The 27,350-nt window shown below is 33.9% G+C and overlaps 1 protein-coding gene across 1 annotated transcript in view; it reads right to left on the reverse strand.

Annotated features, from left to right (window-relative positions):
- The window catches only part of LOC131842559 (calsyntenin-1), a 319,165-nt gene that overhangs the window by 19,307 nt on the left and 272,508 nt on the right, over nucleotides 1-27,350 (reverse strand). The window contains exon 2 of the mRNA XM_059191130.1: nucleotides 9,590-9,750. Coding sequence (XP_059047113.1) covers nucleotides 9,590-9,750 — 161 coding nt within the window. The remainder of the gene's footprint in view (nucleotides 1-9,589; nucleotides 9,751-27,350) is intronic.

A 27,350-nucleotide genomic window follows, 5' to 3' on the forward strand; every position in this document is an offset into this window, starting at 1 on the left:
TCAAGCACACCGATGGTCGCGGGTTAGATTCCTCGCACGGCACAACATTTGTATTCATGAGTATGATTGTTTGTATCAGTCTGGGTTTTCTATGTATAATATGTATGTATTTACAAAAAAAATCTATGTATATGTATCAGTTATCTAGTACCCATAACACAAGCTCTAGCTAGCTTAACTTGAGTCTAGATGGCGCTGTGTGAATTGTCCTAAGATTATTATTATTATTATTATAGTTTCTAGAATAATCTACATAATTGACTTATAGGGTTTCTTTTTATTAATTTCTAGAATACTCTAGAATGATTGACTTAAGCTATGTATTTATAATAATAATAATAATCCAGGACAATTCACACAGTGCCATTTAATCTCAAGATAAGTAGAGCCTGTGTTATGGGTACTAGACAACCGATACAATCACATTATATTTATTTTATGTATAGATATCCTATATAGAAAACACCCAGAGCGATACAAAAAAATCATAGTCATGAATGATTGTATCGTCCGAGATATCGAGAAGTTAGAATAGAATAGAAATATTCTTTACTCAAAAATAAAATTATACAAGCACTTTTGAATAGTAAAATCTCTTTGATCTCCCATTTATTCCAAACGCAGACTCATCACAAACACAAAAATAACAAACAGGAAGCGTGTTGCTCTTTTAAAAAAATATTGTTCGGAATTTCATTTTTAAGAATTTGCACGTCTCAATGCAGGCAGAATACATTATATTTAATACTAACTGTAGCCGCGGCTTCGTCCGCGTGGAATTTAACTTTATTTTCTAAAATAAAAGTTACACCTTATCACATCCGCTACCTACCAATAAAAGTCCTGTCAAAATCGGTCCAGCCATTTCAGAGATTAGCACAGACAGAAGGAACACACAGCTGTCTGTGTGTTCCTTGACAGACAGACAAAAATTGTAAAAAATGTTATTTTATGTACCCTATTTATATTCATATGCATGTAATAAAAAACGGTTATTTCAATATTACAAACAGACACTCTAATTTTATTTATATGTACAGATTGTTTACACCTATAAGAATATATTCTGCAAATAAATCATTTGATTTGATTTTAAATGTTGTGTGAATACTAACTATTTCAGACATAGATACATTGAACGACGACTGAGCAATATCCGGTCTAAAATAGCTGATAGCAAATACACATTGCATTCTGTACTACGAGCGAAATAAGTGCGGTTACTTTCCAAGAATGCACTGTGAACCGGAAACAGCGGAAATTCGTGGCTCGATAAAAATAAATGTGGCAAACGGTGGCGCCAGACTACGAACAAGACTCTTGTGCCATTATCTATGCATTCAATAGTTAAATATATACACAAACTAGCTGTTCCCGCGACTTCGTCCGCGTGGAATTTAACGTTATTTTTCTAAAATAATAGTAGCCTAAAGAACTAAAAATTATTTTGTTCGTCTTAATTTATTCGTTCCATTAGGTACTGATAGGTTCAAACTAATACATTTACATCCTGCGTCATCCCCTATTTTATCCCCTTAGAGGTGGAATTTATCAAAATCCTTTCTTAGAACGGGATTTCAGTTCAATTAGACGTCTAAGATAGTAGCTATTTTATGCATGCAAAGTAGCTTTATGCATGACTCAGCCCGATCGGTTTAAAATTGACAAAGTTTCATACAAACTTTCATCCCCTATTTTATTCCCTTGGGGGTAGAATTAATCAAAATCCTTTCTTACGGATGCCTACGTTATAACATCTACTTGCATGCCAAATTTCAGCCCGACCCGTCCAGTGGTTTGGGCTGTGCGTTGATAGATCACTATTCTACACCCAAATAATAGGTGTTGAAAGTTTGTATGAAACTTTGTCAACTTTAAACCGATCGGGCTGAGACTTTGCATGTATAAAGCTACTATAACGTAGGCATCGCAAAGAAAGGATTTTGATAAATTCCACCCTTAAGGGGATAAATTAACGCGATCGAAGCCGCGGGCAAAAGCTAATTAACTATATTTCACTGTCATCTTCGTATAAACAATTAAAATAGACCCATAACGAAAACTTGTCGTCTATTGAAGCTGTTAAAAGCTAACACAAAGCCACTTTGGGATAAACGGACACAAAATGGATCGCCATCGAACAAGTTCCAAACTTGAACTGAGCTTCAACTTTAAGTCACTATTTGAGTTATATTTTTAACGGGAACCGTTTCAACTGTTCGTTTGCACTTGTACAGGAAAGGCTTCGAGTTGGTACGGATAATGCTGTACTCAAATTCCCGGAAAGGAAATTCAAATGTCTTATAAAATATTTTCTTTATAAAAAAGCTTATTATAAAATTGAAGAATTTATAAATGATAATAACGTTATTGTAGAAAATATCTAACCTAAAATTCATAGCGACATGACAATATTATTTTATTGAACAGAGATTACGTGCGTAGCGGTTTCTAAGCTGATTGTCGCATGCCTAATCCTTGTTAATGTAAATATAATTAAAACAATATTTATATAAAAGAGCAACACACAAGTTTCTTGCTCATTCTTCTTGTGATGACAACATTGAATTTGTCTTACTAGACATTATTAAATGCAATTATTATTTTGATGTATCTAGGTATACTATTTACCATCAGGTGAACGTGATCTGGCCGACGTGATCGAGACGATATCTGGGAAACGACGAGATCAAGCAAAGTGATCTGGGACATTATTAAATGCAATTATTATTTTGATGTATCTAGGTATACTATTTACCATCAGGTGAACTTATTTATAACAAGCTGTATCCGCGACTTAGTCCGCTTGGAATTTATGTTTAGTTTCTAAAACAAAAGATTTTTTCTAAAATAAAAGTAGCCTAAGTTACTCCTTATTACATCAGCTACTAACCAAATCCCGCCAAAATCGGTTCAGTCCTTTCAGAGATTAGCAAACAGACAGACAGACAGACAAAAATTGTAAAAAATGCTATTTTGTTATATGTACCGTATTTATATTCATAAGCATGTAGTAAAAAACGGTTACTTCAATATTACAAACAGACACTCCAATTTTAATTACATGCATAGATTCTAGTTACACAATATATTCTATATATAGATTCTAGTTATAGGTAACAATGGAGAGATAATAATAATGACAAATCGTTAAATAATCTCTAAAAATCCCACTAAAATTTTTTATATAATATTTTATTTGTACAAATGAGATTAAAGTCAGCAGACGCCGCGGGGGTGCCACGGGGGTGCCGCAGGGGTGCGTCTGACGTACGTTTGTAGCCGTCTTGTTAAAGTAAATGTTTCGACGACCCCTGACTGCTGTTATAAAGCGATAACAACAATACGTGTCTTCAATGCGAACAGGTTAATAACGAAACGCACGAAATTCGTACTGTTTCTGATATTACAATGTGCATAGCAAAGCCTATTACTCACTAAACGATTATTTGAATGACGAGCGTGCATGGCAATAGTTTTCATGTTCGGGATTTTCATTTAATGTTAGACATAGACACCTATATAAATACCTATACATTGTAAATAAACTGGCATAAAAAAAAAGTTATTCAATTGAGTTTTTTGCCAGTTCTTCTCAATTGGATATATAATTATATATACCGAAATGGACGGTAGGAAATAAAAATATATAAGGTAAAAACTATGTAAATAAATGATTTTTGAATTTGTATATGGTCCTTAAAATAACCGTTTTCTACTACATGCATATGAAATACGGTACATATACCAAAATAACATTTTTTATAATTTTTATCTGTCTGTCTGTCGGTCCATTTGTTCTGGCTAATCTCTAAAATGGCTGGACCGATATTGACGGGACTTTTTTTGGTAGGTAGCTGATGTAATAAGAAGTCACTTAGGCTACTTTTATTATAGAAAAATAAATTCCACGCGGACAAACTCGGGGGAACAGCTGGTATAAAATAATGATTAAACAACCAACCAACCAACATACATATATAAATATCAACTATCTATTGTAAACAGCACATTTAAATCAAATGTGTAAAATAATGAGTGACATTGCAACTTCTGATATTAGGAACGTGCGCACGACACGTCCGTTCCGTTCGCCGGCTGCTCGTATAATGTCTTTTTTGTCCGAGTCACTGTTCATTGGCCGCGCCATCTTGTGCCCCATTGATAAGGATTTTTTTCATAGTATTTGTTTTAAATGGCTTGGAATGGCCATTAATTAGAGGGGTTACTTGATGGTGATGAAAATAGCATCCAACATCTATGTAACAAAGGAAATAATAAATATTTTAGTGTTGGATAGCGAATTATTAAAGAAGGTTATATATTATTAAGTTTGTAAAAATAAAGTAAAATAAATAAATAAATTATCACGCTACGACCAATAAGAGCGGGGCTAAAGTGAAAAATGTTGCAAAAACTATATGGGATAATTCATTACATGTGGGAATAGATTAAGTTAGGTCTCCTAGTGAAGTACATGAATAAATATAGTAACAAATAACAGATATGACGACATTTTTCATTTCTTTATTTGACGACCTCGGTGGTCTAGCGGTCTAGAACACCGCTTTACGTTCAATGGTCGCGGGTTCGACTCCTCGCACGGCACTAACATTTGTATTCATGACTATGATTGTTTGTATCGGTCTGGGTGTTTTCTATGTATATGTATGAATTTACGAAAAAAGAATTATCTATGTACTTGTATCAGTTATCTAGTACACAAGCTTAACTTGGGACTAGATGGCGCTGTGTGAATTGTCCTGAGATTATTATTATATACCCACTTGAGTGAGCATGATGAAGTTAAGTTAAATTAGTTAAGCACGTCGAGACAGGGCCGTTATAACTCTGTGCCAACGGAGTGGGCACTGATAATAGACCTTTCCGAATAACTAAGTGAGATCTGAAGGTTCCCAAATAGGATTATCCTGAATCTAATTTCGGGTCGGTGAACTTGTTTAAGCATTATACCTGGGAGTAAGAAATCACAAATAAACATAGTACAGAGAAAGGTTTTGAGTAATGGGAACGAAAACAGATAAGAAATCTACAAAATACAAAGTATGTCTGATGGACAAATCCTTGAAAACTTCTTGAATATTTTATATAATTAGAAAAACAAAAAGCTGACACATGCTGTCCCACAGGATGGAAAATAGTTACCATTGCTACGAAGTGCCACGGACGTAAAAAAACAAATTTGTGACGTCCAACCCACTCTATATTTTCGACTAGAGAAAGAGTTCTGAAATTGGAGAATTAATACATAAGAATTATACAGAAAAGAGATATTGAAGTACAAAAGGCGATCTTATCGCTAGACGCAATCTCTTCCAGACAACCTTTAGGTAGAGAAAATACAACAAAAGTAGTAGCGCATGAATAGAATAGAAGAATATATAAAGGTAATAATAGAGATAGTATAATAATACCAATAAATATTAGAAAATAACGCACATTATATATACTTTATATAAAATATATAGATAGACTAGCTGTCCTGGCAAACGTTGTTTTGCCATATAAATTAATAACGCTATAAAAAATAGGGGTTGATGATAGAAGGGTGAAAATTTAGGATTGTATGTATTTTTGTATGTTGTATCATAAAAAAATAGAAACTAAAAATTTTGTCTAAAAAATAAAAAATAAATTTAGGGGTGGACTACCCCTTAGGGGGATGAAAGATAGATGTTGGCCGATTCTTAGACCTACTCAATACGCTCACAAAATTTCATGAGAATCGGTCAAGCCGTTTCGGAGGAGTATGGGAACGAAAACTGTGACACGAGAATTTTATATATAAGATAGATATATATATAAATACACAAAAATGCAAGTACAAAACATTAGTATCCAAAACATTACAGACATATATTTGTTTGTAATGTTTTGGATATGAATAATGATTTCATCTATATATCTATCTATCTAAGTCCTAAAAGACAAGAGACTAAAGATAAAGATATAGAAATTCGTGTTTATACAAGAATAGAATAGAATAGAAAATCATTTATTCAAATAAACTTATATTGAAGCACTTTTGAATAGTCATCACATTTTTTTTAATCTACCGCTCATTCGGAAAGCTTTCTCATCACAAGAAGAACGAGCAAGAAACTTGTGTGTTGCTCTTTTAAATAATTTTATTCTTATTTTACAATTTCAGTTTAAGTGTGTGAATACAAACTACCGATTAGCACTAATTCAATTAAATAATCAAATAGAAAAAATATTAAATACGCAACAACTAGAGATGAGAGAAGAGCAGATAATATAATAGGAATATAAACAGATAATACAGTTACAAAATGTTACAGTACACAAAACTCAAGTTGTGTATCACGCGCCGCATCCAACTGATACCAAATAAATACAACTTAAGATTTATTGCGAGTTGTAATAGAAAAATTTCGCTGAAAGATACACCGCTTGATAAATAAATAAATGAAGTTTCGATGAAAAACTGCTTCGTGTCGGAGAATATTGTTATAGGATGTTAGAAATATATTATATTACACTTGTGTTGTCTGCAACTTTAGACAGAAATCATTCCTCACTGGATGATTGCGTTGTGTTTAGAATTTCAGCTTTTTCAATTGGATCATGTTTTTCAACAACAATGCAATTTTGTAATGGAAACAAACGATATAAATGAAATACAATATTTCTTCACAAAAAGAAATAAAATGGTCATAAGAGTCCAAATCTATACACATAAATAAAATTGCAGTGTCTGTTTGTAATATTGAAATAACCTTTTTTTTACTACATGCATACGGTACATACACCAAAATATTTTTTTTTACAAATTTTTGTCTGTCTGTCTATCGGCCTGTTTGTTCCGGCTAATCTCTGAAATAGCTGGACCGATTTTGACGGGACTTTTTTTGTCAGGTAGCTGATGTAATAAAAAGTAACTTAGGCTAGGCTACTTTTATTTTAGAAAAATGAAATAAAATTCCACTCATTGATCTCGACGACAACATAACGGCAGTAAACCTCCCCACGGGTCCACCCGTTCCGTCCCGACCACACTTTTACACACAATCACGACACCGTCCTCGCCGGCGAAGACGACGACCTCATACACATCAAACCGCGCATTCAACCGGGCGCCTGCGCGCATGCGCTCCACACCGGCGCTCCCGGTCGCCCCTCAGATATCCCCCTTCGAATTCAAACGGGGACCGATGTTACGACTGCCTGAGCCGAGGTTCGAACCCCTAGGGGTGCCCTCAGACTAAAGTCGTATCCGTCAGGCGGGAGTTGGCCTTCAGCCGCTCCATAATTCTTTCGCGGGTTTGGAGTGCCATCTGCACTTGCCAACAAACAGCATTAGAGTAGTGCGAAAAAAAAAACTTACTTGGCAATACAACAGAACAAACATTATAAAAGTAGATGAACTCGAAATCAATACATAATGTACAGACAGAATGGTAAATCGCATAGGAACATATCCATATGTCAATTGAAAAAAAAAACGAACAAAGATCGTTCATAACAGCCGGCTCAATAAACATGGATGGTAACATATAATTCGTAATTTAATCTGATACAGGGTGTCCGCTTTCCAGAATTAATTATAACATTCATAAAGATTTTCCTTTTGCTTATTGCTAACTAGTTCTAAATGCGACTTCGTCCGCTTGTAATTAAACTTTATTTTTCTAAAACAAAAGTAGCCTAAGTTACTTATTACATCAGCTACCTGCCAATAAAAGTCCCGTCAAAATCGGTCCAGCCATTTCAGAGATTAGCCGGAACAAACAGACAGATAGACAGAAATGGTAAAAAATGTTATTTTGGTGGTACCGTATTTATAATAAATAATAATAATAAAATTTATTTATTCCATTCCATTATAAGTATTCACAGAATTTTTTTTCAATTATATTCATATGCATGTAGTAAAAAACGGTTATTTCAATATTACAAACAAACACTGCAATTTTATTTATATGTATATTGTTTTGTAGTAAATTTCATCCCCTATTTTATACACTTGGGTGTAGATTAATCAATATCCTTTCTTAGCGGATGCCTACGTCATAACATCTACCTGCATGCCAACTTTCAGCCCGATCCGTCCAGTGGTTTGGGCTGTGCGTTGATAGATCACTACGTCAGTCACCTTTGAGTTATATATACACATAGATTACAGTTATATAAAAAAAAACATTATTAAATATTCTGTTTTCGAACAGTATAGTTAGTTCTTCAAATCCCTTCTTTTTTATTACATTTTTCCTCTGTACAACTCTGAATAAGTATCCAAGAACTCACAGATGAATCTCTTTCAATGCGCAAAGCAAAGAACATTTGAATGTTTCAGAATTTTAATAATTCTACTTCCTTTCTAAAATACAATTGTAAAAATATCTTATACACTTCAATAAATTTCAATTATTTATAAATGTACTTAGTATTTATTGAGATGTTTGTTTTTTGTTTAAGTTTTAAAATTATTAAGCTTTAGATGCGCGTTTTTTAGGATTATTATCTCGACCTATATTAATTACAAATGTCTGACCTAATTCTAAAAATTGAGTCTTTAATCGTTCATCACAGTCGTTTACAGAAATTTAATATTTACATTAAAAAAATTCATAATTTTATTGTGGAAAATCTCAAAAATTACTTTTTAGTTTTCAATTTATAAATCAATAACACTATAAATCTACAATATTAGCTAGTGATATGCCGTTTTATTAAAAACTAGCTACTCGCTCCGGCGTCGCACGGGTCTTCATGTATTATATATATAAACCATCCTCTTGAATAATTCTATCTATAAAAAAAACCGCTTGAAAATCTGTTGCGTAGTTTTAAAGATTTAAGTATACATAGGGATGGACAGACAGCGACAGTGACTTTGTTTATACTATAGTATGTAATGATAGGAAATCTGCAATCACCCGTGTGTAGTCAGGGTCGGACGGTAGTTATGAAATATTGTCATCACATTAGAAAGCAGTCTTCCAAATAAATTGACCAAATTTCCAACCAACAAAAATGTTCGACCAGACGAAAGTGGTGTACCATCACATTATTAATAACATTTAATATTCGTACGGTCTTTTCATTTTCGGGACCGTTAAGAAAATCGTCAAATCAAATAAGAGACGAAATCGTATCTAATAATAAAATATATTTTTTTATATTATATAAGTCATATAAGTCCATGGTATAGTAATAACAATGCTCTTACTGTATAACTTAATTGTATAACAAAGAACCTAAAATTTAAAACCTTAAAAAATATAATATAATAACTAAAATATATTATTAAACTAGTTTTTGCCCGCGGCCTCGCTCGCGTTAATTTATCCCCTCAGGGGTGGAATTTTTCAAAATCCTTTCTTAGGGGATGCCTACATCATAGTAGCTTTATGCATGCAAAGTCTCAGCCCGATCGGTTTAAAATTGACAAAGTTTCATACAAATTTACATCCCCTATTTTATCCCCTTGGGGATAGAATTAATCAAAATCCTTTCTTAGCGGATGCCTACGTCATAACAAACATATATAGTATATAAAATAGTTTCCAACACTGATTTTTTTCTTAAATACTATCTGACTCACCTCGAAGGGCGCTTCTCCATGATGCTTGTTGTTCAGTATCAGGAAGGAGCACAGCGGTCCTCGCGCCCTGATCGTCGGGGTCACCTCCACCAGCGTTTCGTTCTCGCGGATCAGTCCATGGTAGCCCTCCTCAGGCTCCTCCAGCTCCAAGTATGGTATGTCTGGAAACAAATTAACATCTGGTTAGATTTTAAATACACAATACTATCTTTTTCATTTTTTTATTGGATTTCAGAGAAATTAGAACATCTTTTAATTTTTTTAAGGCGCTGGATGACAAGCTGATGGCCAATTTGTTGTTAAATGGTAATGGTGGACTATGTATATATGAATACCATTTCAGAGATACTGGCACATACTACTATGTTTTTATTTTTTTTATGGCGCTGGAATAACAAGCTGATGGCCAACTAAAATTAAGTGGTAATGGTGGCCTATGTATACATGAATACCACTTCAGAGATACTGGCACATACTACTATGTTTTTAATTTTTTTATGGCGCTGGAATGACAAGCTTACGACCCATTTACTGTTAAGTGGTCATACTAGCCTATGCAGGTTATAGGTTGTTTATATCAGTCTAGGTGTATCTATATGTATCTATATGTATTAACTATGTATTTACAAAAATATCTAAGTATTTATATCAGTTGTCTAGTATTCATAATACAAGCTCTGCTTACCATGGGAGTAGCGCTGTGTTAATTGTCCAGGGTTATTTATTTATTATTTAACAGTCAGATTTTAGCTTATTAAATAAATTACAAAAATAATTATTTAATATTAATATATATTTGATTCAGTTCGCTTCAAGAGCACTATCTGAAATCATTGAAATAATTAATGTTTAAAATGTTTTACCGTACCAATTTTAAAGCAATATTTGGAATAGAATAGAATAGAAAATTATTTATTCAAATAAACTTAATTTAAGCACTTTTGAATAGTCATAACAATTTATTTTTTATCTACCGCTCGTTCGGAAAGCTGTCTCATCACAAGAAGAACGAGCAAGAAACTTGTGTGTTGCTCTTTTAAATAATCCTTGTAAGTTCACATTTACAAGTCGAAACGTGTGAATACAAACTACCAAGTAGCACAAATTTTTTTGGGTCAAATATAAATATACTATAAATTAAATCAGTAGTAGTGATAAGAGCAGACCAGTCCCTACAAGCAGCACTCGTTCACGAGTATGACGATGAAACACGAAGGAGACTATGTTTTTATAGAAAAACTTTAAATCCATAGCACTGACAATATTATCTAATTAAACTAATAATGAGTGCGTAGCGATTTCTATGTTGATTATCGCATGCCTCTTACTTGTTATACTGTAATTATTTGTATAAAAAAACATCTATAAAACAAGTTTCTTGCTCATTCTTCTTGTGATGAATCTGCATTCCGAATGAGTGGTAGAATCAAAATATGACTATTCAAAAGTGCTTGTAATGAGTTTATTTGAATAAAGATTATTTCTATTTCTACTTCTACTATTTATTACGTCCTTTTTTCATGTAAAATTGCAAGTGTGACTACAATATAATTTCGCATCACAACAGGAGGTCATAACGAGATGCCTATTATATATAATCACCAAACACGTCGCCGTGAAATATCTCATGATGAAATTTAATAATTCGCGAGGACGGTCGTGCAGGGCCGTAACGACCCCATAAGCATAAGCCGGGCTATTAGCCTACTCGGAGCTGTACCCAGGTACCTACCCCTAAAAGTACTTACGAGAAATGTCGATTAATTCCCGAATTTTTTATACCCCTGGAAAATAAAAGAAAAATAAAAAAAACATGATGTGAAAAAATGAAATGAAAATTCTTTTTTGTGATCTCTTAGAATACAAACAAACATTTATACACATTATTAATATATGAATAAGTATAAATATATAACATTCTCAAAGGGAAGAGGCAACAATCCAGACAACCTTTGACGACCTCGGTGGTCTAGCGGTCTAGCACACCGGCTTTACATCCGATGGTCGCGGGTTCGATTCCTCGCACGGTACAAACATCGGTATATGTATTCATATTTCATCCAACATTCTGTCCGAACATTATTCCCATCCAGACACGTAGCATATCCATCGAAGTACCTCAATAAAAACGACATGTAGTACATATGCAATGAAAAGTTAGTACATCTGTTTGTAAGTCACATTTATTGGATTCCAAGTCTTGTTTTCCTGAGACCTATGTGCGCCGCAGAATTGTAGTTGAGTCAAAAGTTCGCTCGTAAAAAGATCTAGCTGACAGTGCGTACATAAAACGCGAGGTACTCGTAGCAAACCGTTACTGTTGTTATAGTAACGAGTAACACAATGGGATTGTTTGCGATCCCACGGGAAAGGATTTGTGGACCGTAGGAAGCTTTCCGCTTGTTTATTCTATACCTTCCCAAAAAAATCTTCACCCATTTAAAAAAAAACAGTAATATTAATACTAGATTTACAGACAAACTTGCTGTCCCCAAGTATCGTTTAGAAAAAGTCAATAGGTCTTTTATAGGAATAGGTACAACAATTTACAATAAGATACCAAATGATATATTGGTTTTACCCTTAAATAAATTCAAAACATCTGTTAAATCATATTTACTGAGCAAAGCCTATTACTCACTAAACGATTACTTGAATGACGAGCGTGCATGGCAATAGTTGTTCATGCACGGGATTTTCATTTAATGTTAGACATAGACACCTATATAAATATACATTGTAAATAAACTGGCTTTAAAAAAATATTCAATTGAGTTTCTTGCCAGTTCTTCTCAATTGGATCTATATACTGAACTGGATGGTAGGGAAATAATATAATATAAAAAAAATTACGTTCATAAGCGACTAAAATGTCATGAATTAAATGATTTTTGAGTTATGATTTTTTTTAAATATTAGACTGTAAAAACAGTTATCTTTGGAAGCTTTGTTTCGGGTATTGGCAATGAAAATCATTACATAGTATAAAATAAAATCGCTGTCGCTGTCTGTCCGTCTCTATGTATGCTTAAAGCATTAAAACTACGCAACGGATTTTGAAAGTTTTTTTAATAGATTGAGTGATTCAAGCGGAAGGTTTATATATATAATACATGTATATCCGGGCGAAGCCGTAGCTCGTAGCTGGTACAGGATAAGAGAGACGACACCTCAGTCCTCTAGAATGGTAACATGATAACGTGATATACAGAGGGCACTTCACGTATATAGACGACGGTTACCACCTACCGTCAAGTAAGTCATCATCAAAAAGTAATTTATATAATAATTATGCGAAACCAAAACGTTGTGCCTTTTTTTACGAAAACTGCGTGTTTCCACGATTATGAAATTTCGCACACTTATAATTATAGTTCCTGAGATTAGCGCGTTCAAACAAACAAACTCTTCTGCTTTATTAATATACATTTAAAAGTATCTAACATATCTTACGTGTCGTCTGCAAAGACCTTTAGGGCGGCGACATGTTTTGTTTACGCGTGTCTTGCATTCATAAGGGACTACGATTCGATACATTCAATTCTTATATTTTCCAAATCCTGTTGACGGATCGCTGGGTAAAATCTTGGCACTAAGACCGCAATATCTACGCAATTTGTATCGTGAGCCTGTATGTAAACTCGGGGCTCGAACGTTGCGTGTTGATTTTCGTCGTTTCTAGGGTTGCTACTTTTTTGACGAAAAAAAAACGGATACCTAAACTGGTTTGGATAGGAAAAAAAAAACATTTTTCAATTTTTTTTGCATTCTCGGATACACGAATGTGCGGATTTACCTACGCAATTTGTATCGTGAGCCTGTATGTAAACTCGGGGCTCGAACGTTGCGTGTTGATTTTCGTCGTTTCTAGGGTTGCTACTTTTTTGACGTAAAAAAAACGGATACCTAAACTGGTTTGGATAGGAAAAAGAAAACATTTTTCAATTTTTTTTGCATTCTCGTATACGCGAATGTGTGGATATACCTACGCGATTTGTATCGTGAGCCTGTATGTAAACTCGGGGCTCGAACGTTGCGTGTTGATTTTCGTCGTTTCTAGGGTTGCTACTTTTTTGACGAAAAAAAAACGGATACTTAAACTGGTTTGGATAGGAAAAAAAAATATTTTTCAATTTTTTTTGCATTCTCGTATACGCGAATGTGTGGATATACCTACGCGATTTGTATCGTGAGCCTGTATGTAAACTCGAGTCGAACGTTGCGTGTTGATTTTCGTCGTTTCTAGGGTTGCTACTTTTTTGAAGAAAAAAAAAACGGATAACTAAACTGGTTTGGATAGGAAAAAATTTGGAAAAAAAAACATTTTTCATTTTTTTTTTGCTTTCTCAGATACACAAATTGGCAGGTATACGCAATTTGTATCGTGAGTCCGTATGTAAACTCGGGGCTCGGACGTTATTGCCGACTTTTTTTGACAAAAAAAAATGTATAAACTGGTTTGGATAGAAAAAAAATACTTTTCGACTTTTTTGCATTAAAAACGTATTTTTGTATGCTTTTAACACTAGAGCTGTGACAAATGTCGCAACTCACAATTAACACCTAACATTTGGTTCAGTAATTATAAATCATTAAGTACCCACAATGAGTATTTTGTTTTACGGATCACAGTAAACGTTGAAAATAAACTATTTTTGCATTATGTAAAAGTGTAAGTATAATTACCAAAAATTCAAATTAAAAAATCATTTAAAAAATCATAAGCGGTTAAAATTCATGAATAAATGATTTTTGAATTTGAATTTGAATTTGTAGACATTTTGAGACAGAAAAAACAATGTCTGGTAGATTTTCTCATTTTGTAACTCAGGCCTTTTCAAATATAGAATTATCAATAATGGAAGAATGTTTATTACCTGATATATCTGTTGCATTAGATTCTTAGCTTCTTTTTTTAGTATTGCTTACCTCGAGTGCGTGAAAATTCTTTACCAGTTTGCGTTATTTTATAGACAACACATCACTTAACATCTAATGATATTCAAACGGGCTCAATAAATACGAAGAAATAATAAATAAAATTTTTACATTATAATTAAAAAAAATAAAGTAGAATACGTCTTAGTCTTGGTCTAGACCAAGGAATAGCTACATCAAACAAATTGAGGACAAAATGGGAGTCGTGTCGTATCAAGAATTAAAGAGCATGATGGAAGATCGCGGAAAGTGGCAAGAGCTCCACCGACAAGAGCGTAGCTCTTAAATTATGAATGAATGAATGACGTTATTAAAAAGTACGGTTGGCAACCATAGTCGTTAACATAGCATTTTTAACCTGTTTGTTTTGGGTTCACACGTTAACTCCCGTTGCGTGCACTGGAACCGCTATGTACATTTATAATGAGTTGTAGCCACCGTGAAATGGAATTTCTATTATTTTATGGTAATTTGAACAAACACTATACTATATGGGTTTGTCATTTTGGTTTCTTATATAAAGAACTGAGCTGAGCTGAGTTTCTTGTCAGTTCTTCTCATCTCCAAATCATTCCCAACTGACGGTAGGTTTGACATATCATAAGAGTCTGTAATAGACCTACATGAATGAAAACTGTGAAATTAGTAGTAGTGTAAGATTTATATAATTGTATATGCATATTGGTACGTCTAATCCTCCTAATAAAGATAGGTGACACTGCATGTTGTCAACTCACCCGGCCGGCCAGCGGTGGTTCTGGGCCAGACGGATAAGGTCTGCCTCGATGCCATTGTTAGGCAAATTGTAACATCTCGGCTGGAGTTGTACAAAAATGGAAATTAAAGAAATATAATAATATTAAAGTACATTAAAAAAGGCACGGACGAATATGTCTATGGAAAATTGTATTTTTTAAATACAAAGAATAAATAAAAAAAAATAAAGATATTCTGAATTTGAATTTGAATAATAATAATATTCTCAGAACAATATACACACCGCAATCTAGACTCAAGTTAAGCTAGCTAAAGCTTGTGTTATGGGTACTAGATAATTGATACAAATACACAGATCTTTTCGTAAATACATATTATACATAAAAACACACAGACCAAAACAAACAATCGTACTCATGAATACAAACGAGTAACATATTATACATATTATACATAAAAACAAACAGACCAATACAAACAATCGTATTCATGAATACAAACGTATGTATAAGGAATCGAACCCGCGACCATCGGAAGTAAGGCGGTATGCTAAACAGCTACACCACCGAGTCTGCCAATGACTTTGATCGGAGACCCGTTTGCGACGTTTTTTGAAATCTACATCCATGTTCCCGGCCCTGGATTGAACCATTAGAATACAATAATGAAACAGATCAGATTACGGACCGTTTGGTCGGAAGCTATCGTAATGAGAATCTGAGGCCATCCTCGTATAATCTCTATAAATGACGATAACTATCTGATATTAGACATTGTTTTCATACACTATGCTTTTGCGGACTCCACTAAGGGCTATGCACGTACTATGGTTTCTGACAATGATATTTATGGTTATAGATTAATGTGGAAAGCTCTACACATCTATGGTATTCTTTTCAATGACGAGCGTGCATGGCAATAGTTGTTCATGCACGGGATTTTCATTTAACGTTAGACATAAACACCTATACAAAATCGTGCTCGTGAACGAGTGCTGCTTGTAGGGACTGGTCTGCTCTTATCACTACGACTGATTTAATCTTATTGTGTTTTTATATTTGAGCCTAAATAAATTAGTGCCGGTTGATAGTTTGTATTCACACGTTTCGACTTGTTAAATGTGAACTTACAAGGATTGTTGAGCAACACAAGTTTCTTGCTTATTCTTCGTGTGATGAGACAGCTTACGAATGAGCGGTAGATTAAAAAAAATGTTGAATATTCAAAAGTGCTTAAATTAAGTTTAATTGAATAAATTATTTTCTATTCTATTCTATTCTTCCTTGTCCATTTATTTGTGGTTCTTCCATTCATCCCTGTTCGCAGTCATCTCGTTATTTACTCCCTTTCTTATCTTTCACACATATCATCTCTTTTTCGTTCTTCTTTCATACAGTCTATCCATCTGGACACAGATATATGAATTAAATATATCTTTATCTTATATTCGTAAGTTTAACATTGTTTTATAAGTTTTTACTAACACAATATGGATGTAATCCGAATTAAAATTAAATAAATAAATTATAACCGTCCACATAGCATAAAATAAAATACACTAAAGTGAAACCATGTGGACATACATTAGACAGCTCGCTGTGTGTTCACGTTCCAGGTTTATAATATCGGGCGAATACGAGAATATTTTGCTTGTAATTTTAATTATATTCTGGTATCATTCTGGCATAATTTTAGGGATATGTCACACCGCTGTCTGCGGCGACGTTATCGAAATTAAAACTCCACAATTTTAATAGGATTAACAGTTATTTTAGGAAGGAAAAACGTAATGTTATATTATATAAAACTCTCGTGTCACAATGTTAGTTACCATACTCCTCTGAAACGACTTGACTGATTTTTATTAAAATTTATATGTATATTCAGTAGGTCTGAGAAACGGCTACTATCTATTTTTCATACCCCTAAGTGAGTTGTTGTGAGTTCTCCACCCCTAACAATATTTTTATATTTTTTGGGAATATTTTTTTATTATGTGTCATACATACAATCCTAAATTTTCACCCTTCTATCACCGACCCCTATTTTATTATAGCGTTATTAATTTATATGGCAAAACAACGTTTGCCGGGACAGCTAGTTACAAGAATTTCATAGACAATTCACTCAACGCCATCTAATACCAAACTAAGCAGAGCTTGTGTTATGGGTACTAGAAATATATAGATTTTTTTAAATACATATACAATAGATTTAATAAAGATTGAAACATATTCTTATATTATGAATGACATTGCTTGTGTATTTATTATTTTGACTGTAACGAATTAGTGTTAGTTTGTTCTTTGTATTCACAATTTCAACTATTTTCTTCAGACATATATTGCCTCAAGGTGTTAAGTTCGTCATGTCCACCTTTATTTATGTATTTGTGCATTAAAGTTTTAATCTTCGTCTCAATAAATAAATAACATTTCGCTGGTAAGCATCGTAAATAAATGTCCCTAAAAAATATAAATATTCTTCCTCTTTTTGTTGTGCACTTTTAATGTGGTTTTCAGTTGTAAACATTCTAAATATATACAAAGCTGAGCAAAGGTCGGACTTTATCTCGTAATTCCAAAACGTTTAAAATTAAAGATATATATATATTCTTTAATCCTTTTAAATACAGTTGTAAACTTAAATATATACAGAGTGAGCAAAGGTGGACTTATCTCTAAGAGAGATCTCTACCAGTCAACCCAGGGTTGACTGGTAGTGAGTAATATAGTCCGTTCTTATTAGTTACTTTCTTATGTTAAGCGTTTACAATTCAAATTTAAACTTAAAAATGTAAAGTTACAACTTAATTATTTTAAAGTGCTACGCGAGAGTTTTGTTAATAAGCGGTTGATTAAAGAGATAATTAGTGACTATTAAAAACTGATTAAATGTAAACTTATTAATTTTTTTTTTATTATTTTTTTACAATTCACACAGCGCCATCTAGACCCAAGTTGCGCTAGCTAAAGCTTGTGTTATGGGTACTAGATACCTGATACATATACATAGATTTTTTTTAAATACATACATATTATACATAGAAAACATCCAGACCGATACAAACAATAATACTCATGAATACAAATGTTTGTGCCGTGCGAGGAATCGAACCCGCGACCATCGGTCGTAAAGCGGTGTGCTAGACCGCTAGACCACCGAGGTCGCCAAATGAACTTAAATTATATTTAAGCAGTTTTGAAAATTATTTTTTTATTAAACTAAAATCCTGATTATCTGGAAGAATGGCGATCGTCCACCGTGCGTTTTTCCAGATACTTTTAGCCACGCGCAATCACATTGTGGAATCACCTTCCAGCAATGGTATTTCCGAAACGATACGATATTGTACCTTCTAGAAAAGAGGTTATTTCTTTTTAAAAGGCCGACAACGCACTTGAAATTTCCCTGGTATTGCGGGTACTTATGGGCGCGGTCACTTACAGCATCACTTACCATCAGATGAATCACAAGCTTGTTTGTCCCCTATGCTATAACAAGTAAGGACCTTTCGGACTTTTGTGGGCGTCGATTTTTTTTATCATTATTAGCTAGCTTTAGAAACTATAACCCGGTTTATATGCACAAAAATGTGATATCACAAACTCTAAGGAGACATTGTTTTCATGATTGTTTTTAAACAAACTTTCTGACTTTTGCAACCCATTGAAGGAGACAATCCCCTGATGTTAACGTAATGTGAACTAATAACCCCATTGCTAGCAACCACGTGGTTTCGGGAAACCATCGTGATAAATTCGTGGTGAATTTACCACGATGGTCAAACTGACCTGACCTCATGTTCACTTTATCATCCTCCACTGGTGTCCCGCCAGCGTAAACCGTTAGCGCAGGCGGGTGCACCATTCCATTATCTTACAAATATTATAAACACGAAAGATTGTGAGTATGTATGGATTACTCTTGCACGCAAAAATTACTTTACGGATTTTGATGAAACCTTACAATAATATAGCTTATACATCAGAATTTAGGCTATAAATTTCAACTTCAATGACGAGCGTGCACGGCAATAGTTGTTCATGCACGTAATTTTCGTTTAATGTTAGACATAGACACCTATATAAATATACATTTTAAATAAACTGGCTTTAAAAAAAAGTAATTCAATTGAGTTTCTCTGCCAGTTCTTCTCAAATGGATCTATATACCGACCTGGATGGTAGGGAAAAAAATTAAAATTATATTGTAAAAATTTGACGTTCATAAGCGGCTAAACCTGAATCAATTATTTTTGAATTTTTCTTGTGTGCAGCTATAAAACTCTTGCAACCCTATATCACACTTTGTCAACACCCCTCCCCCTTTCCCCGTAACTTTTGGATAGCCCCTTAGAGGTGAAACGTGTTAGGTCGTTGGAAACTTTAATTTACATTTTGCTCAGTAAAACTGCTCATTCTGTATTCACAATGTGTACGACGATGGTCTGCGGTCTCCTACCGTCGACCACCTTTACACACCTATGGTTCACCATTTGAAAGTCTATATGACTATATATAACTGTAAAATCACTGAAGAGTTCATATAATGTAAGCTAGAGAGAATGGCGGCCTCTGGTTTAGCAGTTTAGCAGACTGCTTTACTTCCGATGGTCGCGGGTGCGATTCCTCGCTCGTTATATCGACTTTGTATTCATGAGTATGATTGTTTGTATCAGTTTGTTGTTTGTCTATGTATACTTATATATATACCTATTTACAAAAAATGTTTTTAGTATTTATATATAGTTTATTACATATTATCTATAGAAATAAATGAAATGTGTCTGTTTGTAATTTGAAATTAACTTTTCACTAATATAAATAACTAGATACTTGCCCCGGGTACATGTAAACATACATATAAACATTTCTCTAGGCTCACTCTATCTATTTAAAAAACCGCTTCAAAATCCGTTGCGTAGTTTTAAAGATTAAAGCATACATAGGGACGGAGAGACAGCGACAGCGACTTTATTATATACTATGTAATGATAATGATAAATATAAAAGTATATACGGAACTTAAATGAAAAAAAAAAATTTTTTTCTGTCTGTTTTTGCTAATTTTGACGGGACTTTCACTCGCAGACAGCTAATATGTTAAGGCTTAACTTAAACTACTTTTATTATTGAAATTCAAATTAAAAAATCATTTATTCATGTAGGCCATTTTAGCCGCTTATGAACGTCAGGTTTTTACTTTATTTTTTTTTCCCTACCGTCCAGTTCGGTATATAGATCCAATTGAGAAGAACTGGCAAGAAACTCAATTGAATTACTTTTTATTTAAAGCCAGTTTATTTACAATTCATAGTTATTTATATAGGTGTCTATGTCTAACATTAAATGAAAATCCCGAACATGAAAACTATTGCCATGCACGCTCGTCATTCAAGTAATCGTTTAGTGAGTAATAGGCCTTGCTCAGTAAATATGATTATAGAAATTTCATTTATTTATATATAAAAAAAAGGAAATTCCACGTGGACGAAAATACTGGTAACAAACTAGTTCTTATTGGGATTTTATTTATGCAGAGGGCATTTAATATATAATTTTATATCCATTTACACAAACTTATATCTCTTAATCTCAACGATATTCCTCATGCAAAGGATTACTCTAACTACCTATTCTCACGATCCCAGCCCGATGACAACCAGGTTCTTCACGAAGTTTCGCAACTTGCAAAAGGTTTCCAATGTTCTAGAGATATTCAAACGTTTAAAGTTTACAAAGTTTCAGTATCTACATTTCCTTATGTAAGGAACATAACTGTCTTAAAAGCCACAACCTACAGTTGAATAGAATAGAATAGAATACCCTTATAATCCTACCATAGAGTAGAATAGAATAGAAGTTAATGATGACTGTTTATTTTTTTATAACACAGAGGACAAACGAGCATGCGGCTCACCTGATGGTAAGTAATTACTGCCGACCATGAGCACCCGCAAAACCAGGAGAATAGCTAGTACGTTGTCGGTCTTTTAAAAAGAAATAAGCTCTTTTCTTAAAGGTTTCAATATGGTATCGGTTCGGAAATACCATTGAAATGAAATGCACATATACAAACAATCATACTCTTGAATACAAATGTTTGTGCCGTGCGAGGAATCGAACCCGCGACCATCGGATGTAAGGCAGTGTGTTACACCGCTAGACCACCGGGGTCGTCAATTCTAACAAAAATAAAGATACAATCAAACAAATGTATTACCTATAATTTTGACGATCTCGGTGATATAGTGGTCTAGCACACCGCTTTACATCCGATCGGTCCTGCGCTGCTCGCATCCAATGCCTTCCAGCGATCTCGACCAGATCGTCGGTCCACCTTGCTGGAGGCCTTCCCACGCTGAGATTATTATTGACTTTAAAATAGAAGTTTACCTTTAATATTTCAGTCCTTGGTAAAAGCCTCCGTGTTCTTAAATTATCTTTATTAATATTACAAAACATGGTTTTAATTTATCGATAAATAATATATTGCTACCTGAAACGAATGTGACGGCCGATTATAAGGGTCGGTTTTCCGAAGGAAGCCCAGATTTATGTTAACATTGCTTTTACTTTACGTTAATATTTAGTTTAATTGTACCATTTATAATAATAATAATAATTTCAGGACAATTCACACAGCGCCATCTAGACCCAAGTTAAGCTAGCTAAAGCTTGTGTTATGGGTACTAGACAACTGATACAAATACGTAGATATTTTTTTTTTTCGTAAATACATACATATTATACATAGAAAATACCCAGACCGATACAAACAATCATACTCATGACTACAAATGTTTGTGCCGTGCGAGGAATCGAACCCGCGACCATCGGACGGAAAGCGGTGTGTTAGACCGCTAGACCACCGAGGTCGTCTTTTTACGTTCCTTTTCAAACTCCTGATAGAACATTACTAATAATTACATAGTATAAAACACAGTCGCGGTCGCTGTCTGTCCGTCTCTATGTATGCTTAAATCTTTAAAACTACGCAACGGATTTTGAAGCGCTTTTTTTAAATAGATAGAGTGAATTATGAGGAAGGTTTATATAATACTTGTACACCCATGCGAAGCCGGGATGAGTAGCTAGTAATATTACAAAAGTGAAGTAAGTTTGTTACGCTTTCACGCAAAAACTACTGAACCGATCATTATGAAATTTTGTACGCATATTCTTGGAGATAATAGAATGGACATAGGATACTTTTTATTTAAAAAAAATATATAAATAATAAAATATCATCATTTTGCTACTTCGGCGCCATCTAGCAGCCAGTAAAGACGTTATGCGAGCGAAGCCGCTGGCAAAAGCTAGTTATATATATTATTGGTACATTGTTTATTAATTAAATTATCAGAAATATAAATAATCTTTACGGAAATACTTATTATAAGCATATTCGAATAGTCATATTTCTTATTTCTACCACTTATTCGGAACGCAGATGAAATGAGCAATAGAAATGATTACACAGTTTTGAACGATACTCAATTTTGTTTCACATTATCATTCAACTAATATTACAAACAAAACGTGTTTTGCTGTCCAAATAAAATCAAGTGTATCAAAAATAACATATTGTAACGTAATGTATGCTAGAATATATCAACATAAACCTTTGAGTTACATTGTCGAACCGCACTACCCCAGGGCACGTATCTGTAAGTCGACATGTCGCAAGTTGGGCATCAATATTTTTCCAGCCTCATGTTGCGGTCTATTATAAGTGTATTTGCATTCAATATTCACCTCGGTCACGATTTTATTGACGCAAACCACCGATTCCTCATGCTTTTGATATTTTTGTATCAACACACAAATCTTAAATGTTCGTACATACATCATTTCGTTACGGCCTACGCGGTATCATCTCGTTAGTTCTATCAGACGCAAATTCCATTTGATATTATACTTTCTGTTGTGTCAACATTATAAACCAACTGTTGGAAAGGTTGAAATTCAAGTAAATACTAGAAGCCATTAGATTATTTATATTATTAACTGGGTCTTAACACGAATAATTTTATGGCAAATAAAGGTATTTACCTCTCTCGACGTGATCACGGGCTGACTCAAATCAGCCCGTGACCACGGCTAGTGCAACCTAGCCGAAACGTGGAAAGAGGTAAAACCTCTATGTGCCATAAAATTATTCGTATTAAGACCCAGTTAATAATGTATATTAAACACGAAAGCTTAAAAAATAGCCATTACAACATTCGAATAACGAAATGTAAATAAAATAATACAAAGTATGTCACTTCCTAAAAAAGGCAGTGAGGCGTTGAGGAAAAATCGCGGTTGATTGAAAAGAGCACAGCCATTAATCTCAACAAAAACCATATGTCAGTCAAAAGGCGAGCATAATGTGACAATTACCGCGCACTCAGGGGGCACGAATTTGAATAACAACGCGGAGAAGGACCCTCGCACTCTGGAGCATTCGAAAATCGACCATAAATGCTGATGTACCCACAATGGACGATAAAACGTGCTCCTAAATAATTTACACACTGAAAAGTGGAGTTTACAGCGTCGTACGCACTTATTACGTTACTCTAGATGTTAGGAAAGTATTAAAACACGTTGAGTGTATAGAGAATATTGCTCTATAAAACCAAGGGAAAATACAAAAGCGATCAAATGCAAGGAAGATCCATTTTAAGGGTTTAGATAATAAAACTGTATTTTATGTATACTAGTATTCTAAAGACGAAATATTTTATATTTTGCTTGTAAATATTCTATAATTACATATGGCACAGTAGGTTACCTTTATAAAAGGCATTCAGTCTAAACAATTAAATATATATGTAATGATTAATTGAATATTGCTTGCATGTGGCGAACTAAAACAATTAGATTCTCCTTACAGTTTACCAAAAAGAACATATGCATTTTACAAAAAAATAATTAGAAAATCTTTGCTATGATGTAGTTGTAAATTATATTAGTTGTGGCTTTAATTTGTTCTTTAATTAAACATTTTACGACCATAAGAGCATTTTGAAATTATTCTACATCCGAACTGCACACACCTACATGAATAAAGATATTTTGAATTTGAATTTGAAATGTAACATTTGATAAGAATTTCTTCAAAATTAAAAATGATCAAATTATCTCAAACATCATCATCAGTCCACTGTAGTCCAGTGCTGGATATAGGCCTCTCCCAAGGCACGTCATTGAGCAGGATCTTCAGTCGTTCTCTTCCAATATTTACCCCTACGTATGTCACGCTCCATTTTGCTGCGAGACGCCCTACGTTATGTTTGCCAATTCTTGTTCCCCATTATACTACAACTCTACGTTAGTGCTCATAAAAATCATATTACTGCGTTCTGTCACATTAAAATTGCGGCATTCCCCAACCTTACGCAGCGAAGCAAACGTTTCAGAAAGAAGTTGAAAAATGACAGAAATTTACAAGGCACCCTGCCTTGTAAATTGTTCGCTCGAGCAAAATACTTCCATTTCAGTTCCCCTCAAAGTGGCGCAGCAGACAACTTGTGATCCCTTGTAACAGAATTTAAGCTTGATAAAATCAAGTCTTCTATAGTGCACTTGTACTCCTTAAGAGATAGACACGATAGGTGTATTAGAGACGGAACTATTGGTTCATTGGTCCTTTGATTGAAAAAGAACATCCATTTTGTATTTCCCTGTGTATTCTAAAATTTTGATAAAAAATAGTCTAAAACAAATACAATTTAATTTTGTAGTAAATTTCATTAAATTTATGATGTTAACAAACGTTTTCAAATGTGTTTAGAAGTCTTTACGAGTTATCACATTTATAATGCTGGCTAAAAATAGCCTGTATTCATCCCAATTCCAAATACACTATATATATATTAAGTTTCATCACGATTCCTTGAGTCGTTAAGGTGACTAAAAGGAAAGAAGTAAAAAAGAAACAATTTCTAATTCTCGAATTATTAATGTCTTATTTAACACCAATAATTTTGCGGTAAATAAAGCTATTAAGCTCACTGGACATTTCGACTAGGTTGCACTGGACTTGGTCACGAGTCGACTGGACTACCTCGATAACAATTTCGGTAGATGCCAGCAGTTTTTCTACTACTGTCATTATATTGTCCAACAATAAATCGCGACACGCAGCACCTACAGTATCTATTCAGATATCTTAATCATCTTTATTTACTATATAATTATCCGGATTAAGATCCGTTTAACTATATTAATAATATGTATTAAACACTATTAAAAGAACTATAGATCGAATTGACAATAGAACGAGATAGAGAAACAGATTGCTAGGTGGACTTCAGTTAATAATAGAAATAAATGTACAAAGCTGTAGACGATTTATACCGTAATCGAAATTGTTCAAGTGAACTATTGCAATAGTTAAACCATATTTACTCGTCTATTGCTTGCATTGCGTATGCAACGTATATATGATCAACTGTCCGAAACAAACACGTGAATCTTCTCCAGTCTTACTGCTAGTCTGGATACAGAATCCATTATTCATGGTCTTCGTAATTCACTGTCGGCGGCCACGCTAGCAACATATTGATTCTAACATCCCATGGGGCTGCGCAGTTCGAAAATTACGTATTGGACAACTGACAGACTTGGAACTTGTTTGGAAAGACAAGTTAATTGAATGCCGTATATTTTTGTACTAACCTGTTATGTATGAAAGAGAATAATATATCAGACAAAAAGGTGGACTCCCATTTTAGCAAATTAGTGTGGGTGGACGGTATAAGGAATCCCTTTTTGAGCACAACTGATATAATATAATACAACGTTCAAAGTAAATTTAATTTTCATCATTGATATTTGCGTATACACAAATTGAGGTACTCTCACCGACAAACTGTTAATTTATTTATTTAATTCAGGCTACATGGCCCATATTATAAATACCTTATAGACTAACATACATAAGAAATAATAATAAAATATGAAAAATAAATATAAAATTGTCTCTATGGTCACGGCACTGACGACGGCAATCTGCCACGATAGCGCCGATAGACCACCCCCTTCGGCCAGTAGTCCTCCTTCATGAAGGTGGGCAGCATATTGGTGGGGACCAGGGCCACGAACGCTTTGAAGCTCGCGTTGTGGCTCGATTCCAACTGCGTCACCCTCAATGTCAGGTTGCTTTTAGTCCGGATGTAGTCAACAATGTCCTGTACCTTGGTAGCGTAGTGTAGGCGGGATAGGTACATTGCCGTGGTCGGTGTGTTAATGGTGACAGCATACAGTTCTCATTCGGAAAGCATACTCATCAAAATAAGAAATAGCAAAAAATTTGCGCGTTGCTCGTTTAAATCAATGTTGTTCAATATTACAAATTTAGAATTTTGTGTGAATACAAACAGCCAAATAGCAAGAGTGACAATAGTAAATAAATCTAATATCTACTTGATTTATAAAATAAGTCAGTCCCAGTTTTAGGAGCAAACCAGTCCTTACAAGCAACACCCGTTTACATGTCTCTTTATAACTGTGTACCTTATGTCATTCTTATACGGAATATAATTGAAAATTTAAACACATTTTGTGAACGTTTAAACATTATATACTTCTACGATTTTTAACAAATTATTTTATACTTGAATCTGTTATTATTACCTATCACCGAAGTCTGGTTTAGAGTTTGTAAGCGAGCCCTAATTTGGAAGTAAAAGTATTGACCAACTCCTAAGTCGTTAAACGTGACTTGATTTCCATCAAGCGGAAAAATTCTTGACTGGAAGCAATTATAATCGGTTACTTTAAGTTTCGGGGGGAAATTTGTGAAGATCACTCTTGTAAAGTAGAAAGAAGTCGTAAGAATTTGCTTTGATGAACTTGTGAGGATTTCATTATAAATTGTCAATCGACCTAAATAAAACGAAGTACCCTATTATCATGTTAGCGAGGGAGGTTATCCAGAAGTCGATTGCGATAAGGGAAAATGGGCACTCTGTGATTTGTAATAGGATCCCAAAACGATTGTATAACTTGCTGAGATATAAGTACATACAGAATTTAACCCTCCATCCAAACGCTTGGAAGACTGATTCATGTGCATTTGATCAATTAGTATAAACCTTCATAAAGATTGC

Source organism: Achroia grisella, unplaced genomic scaffold (assembly GCF_030625045.1).
Source record: "Achroia grisella isolate CSIRO2021 unplaced genomic scaffold, CSIRO_AGI_Agris_v1 utg241, whole genome shotgun sequence".
In the NCBI taxonomy this organism is placed as follows: domain Eukaryota; kingdom Metazoa; phylum Arthropoda; class Insecta; order Lepidoptera; family Pyralidae; genus Achroia; species Achroia grisella.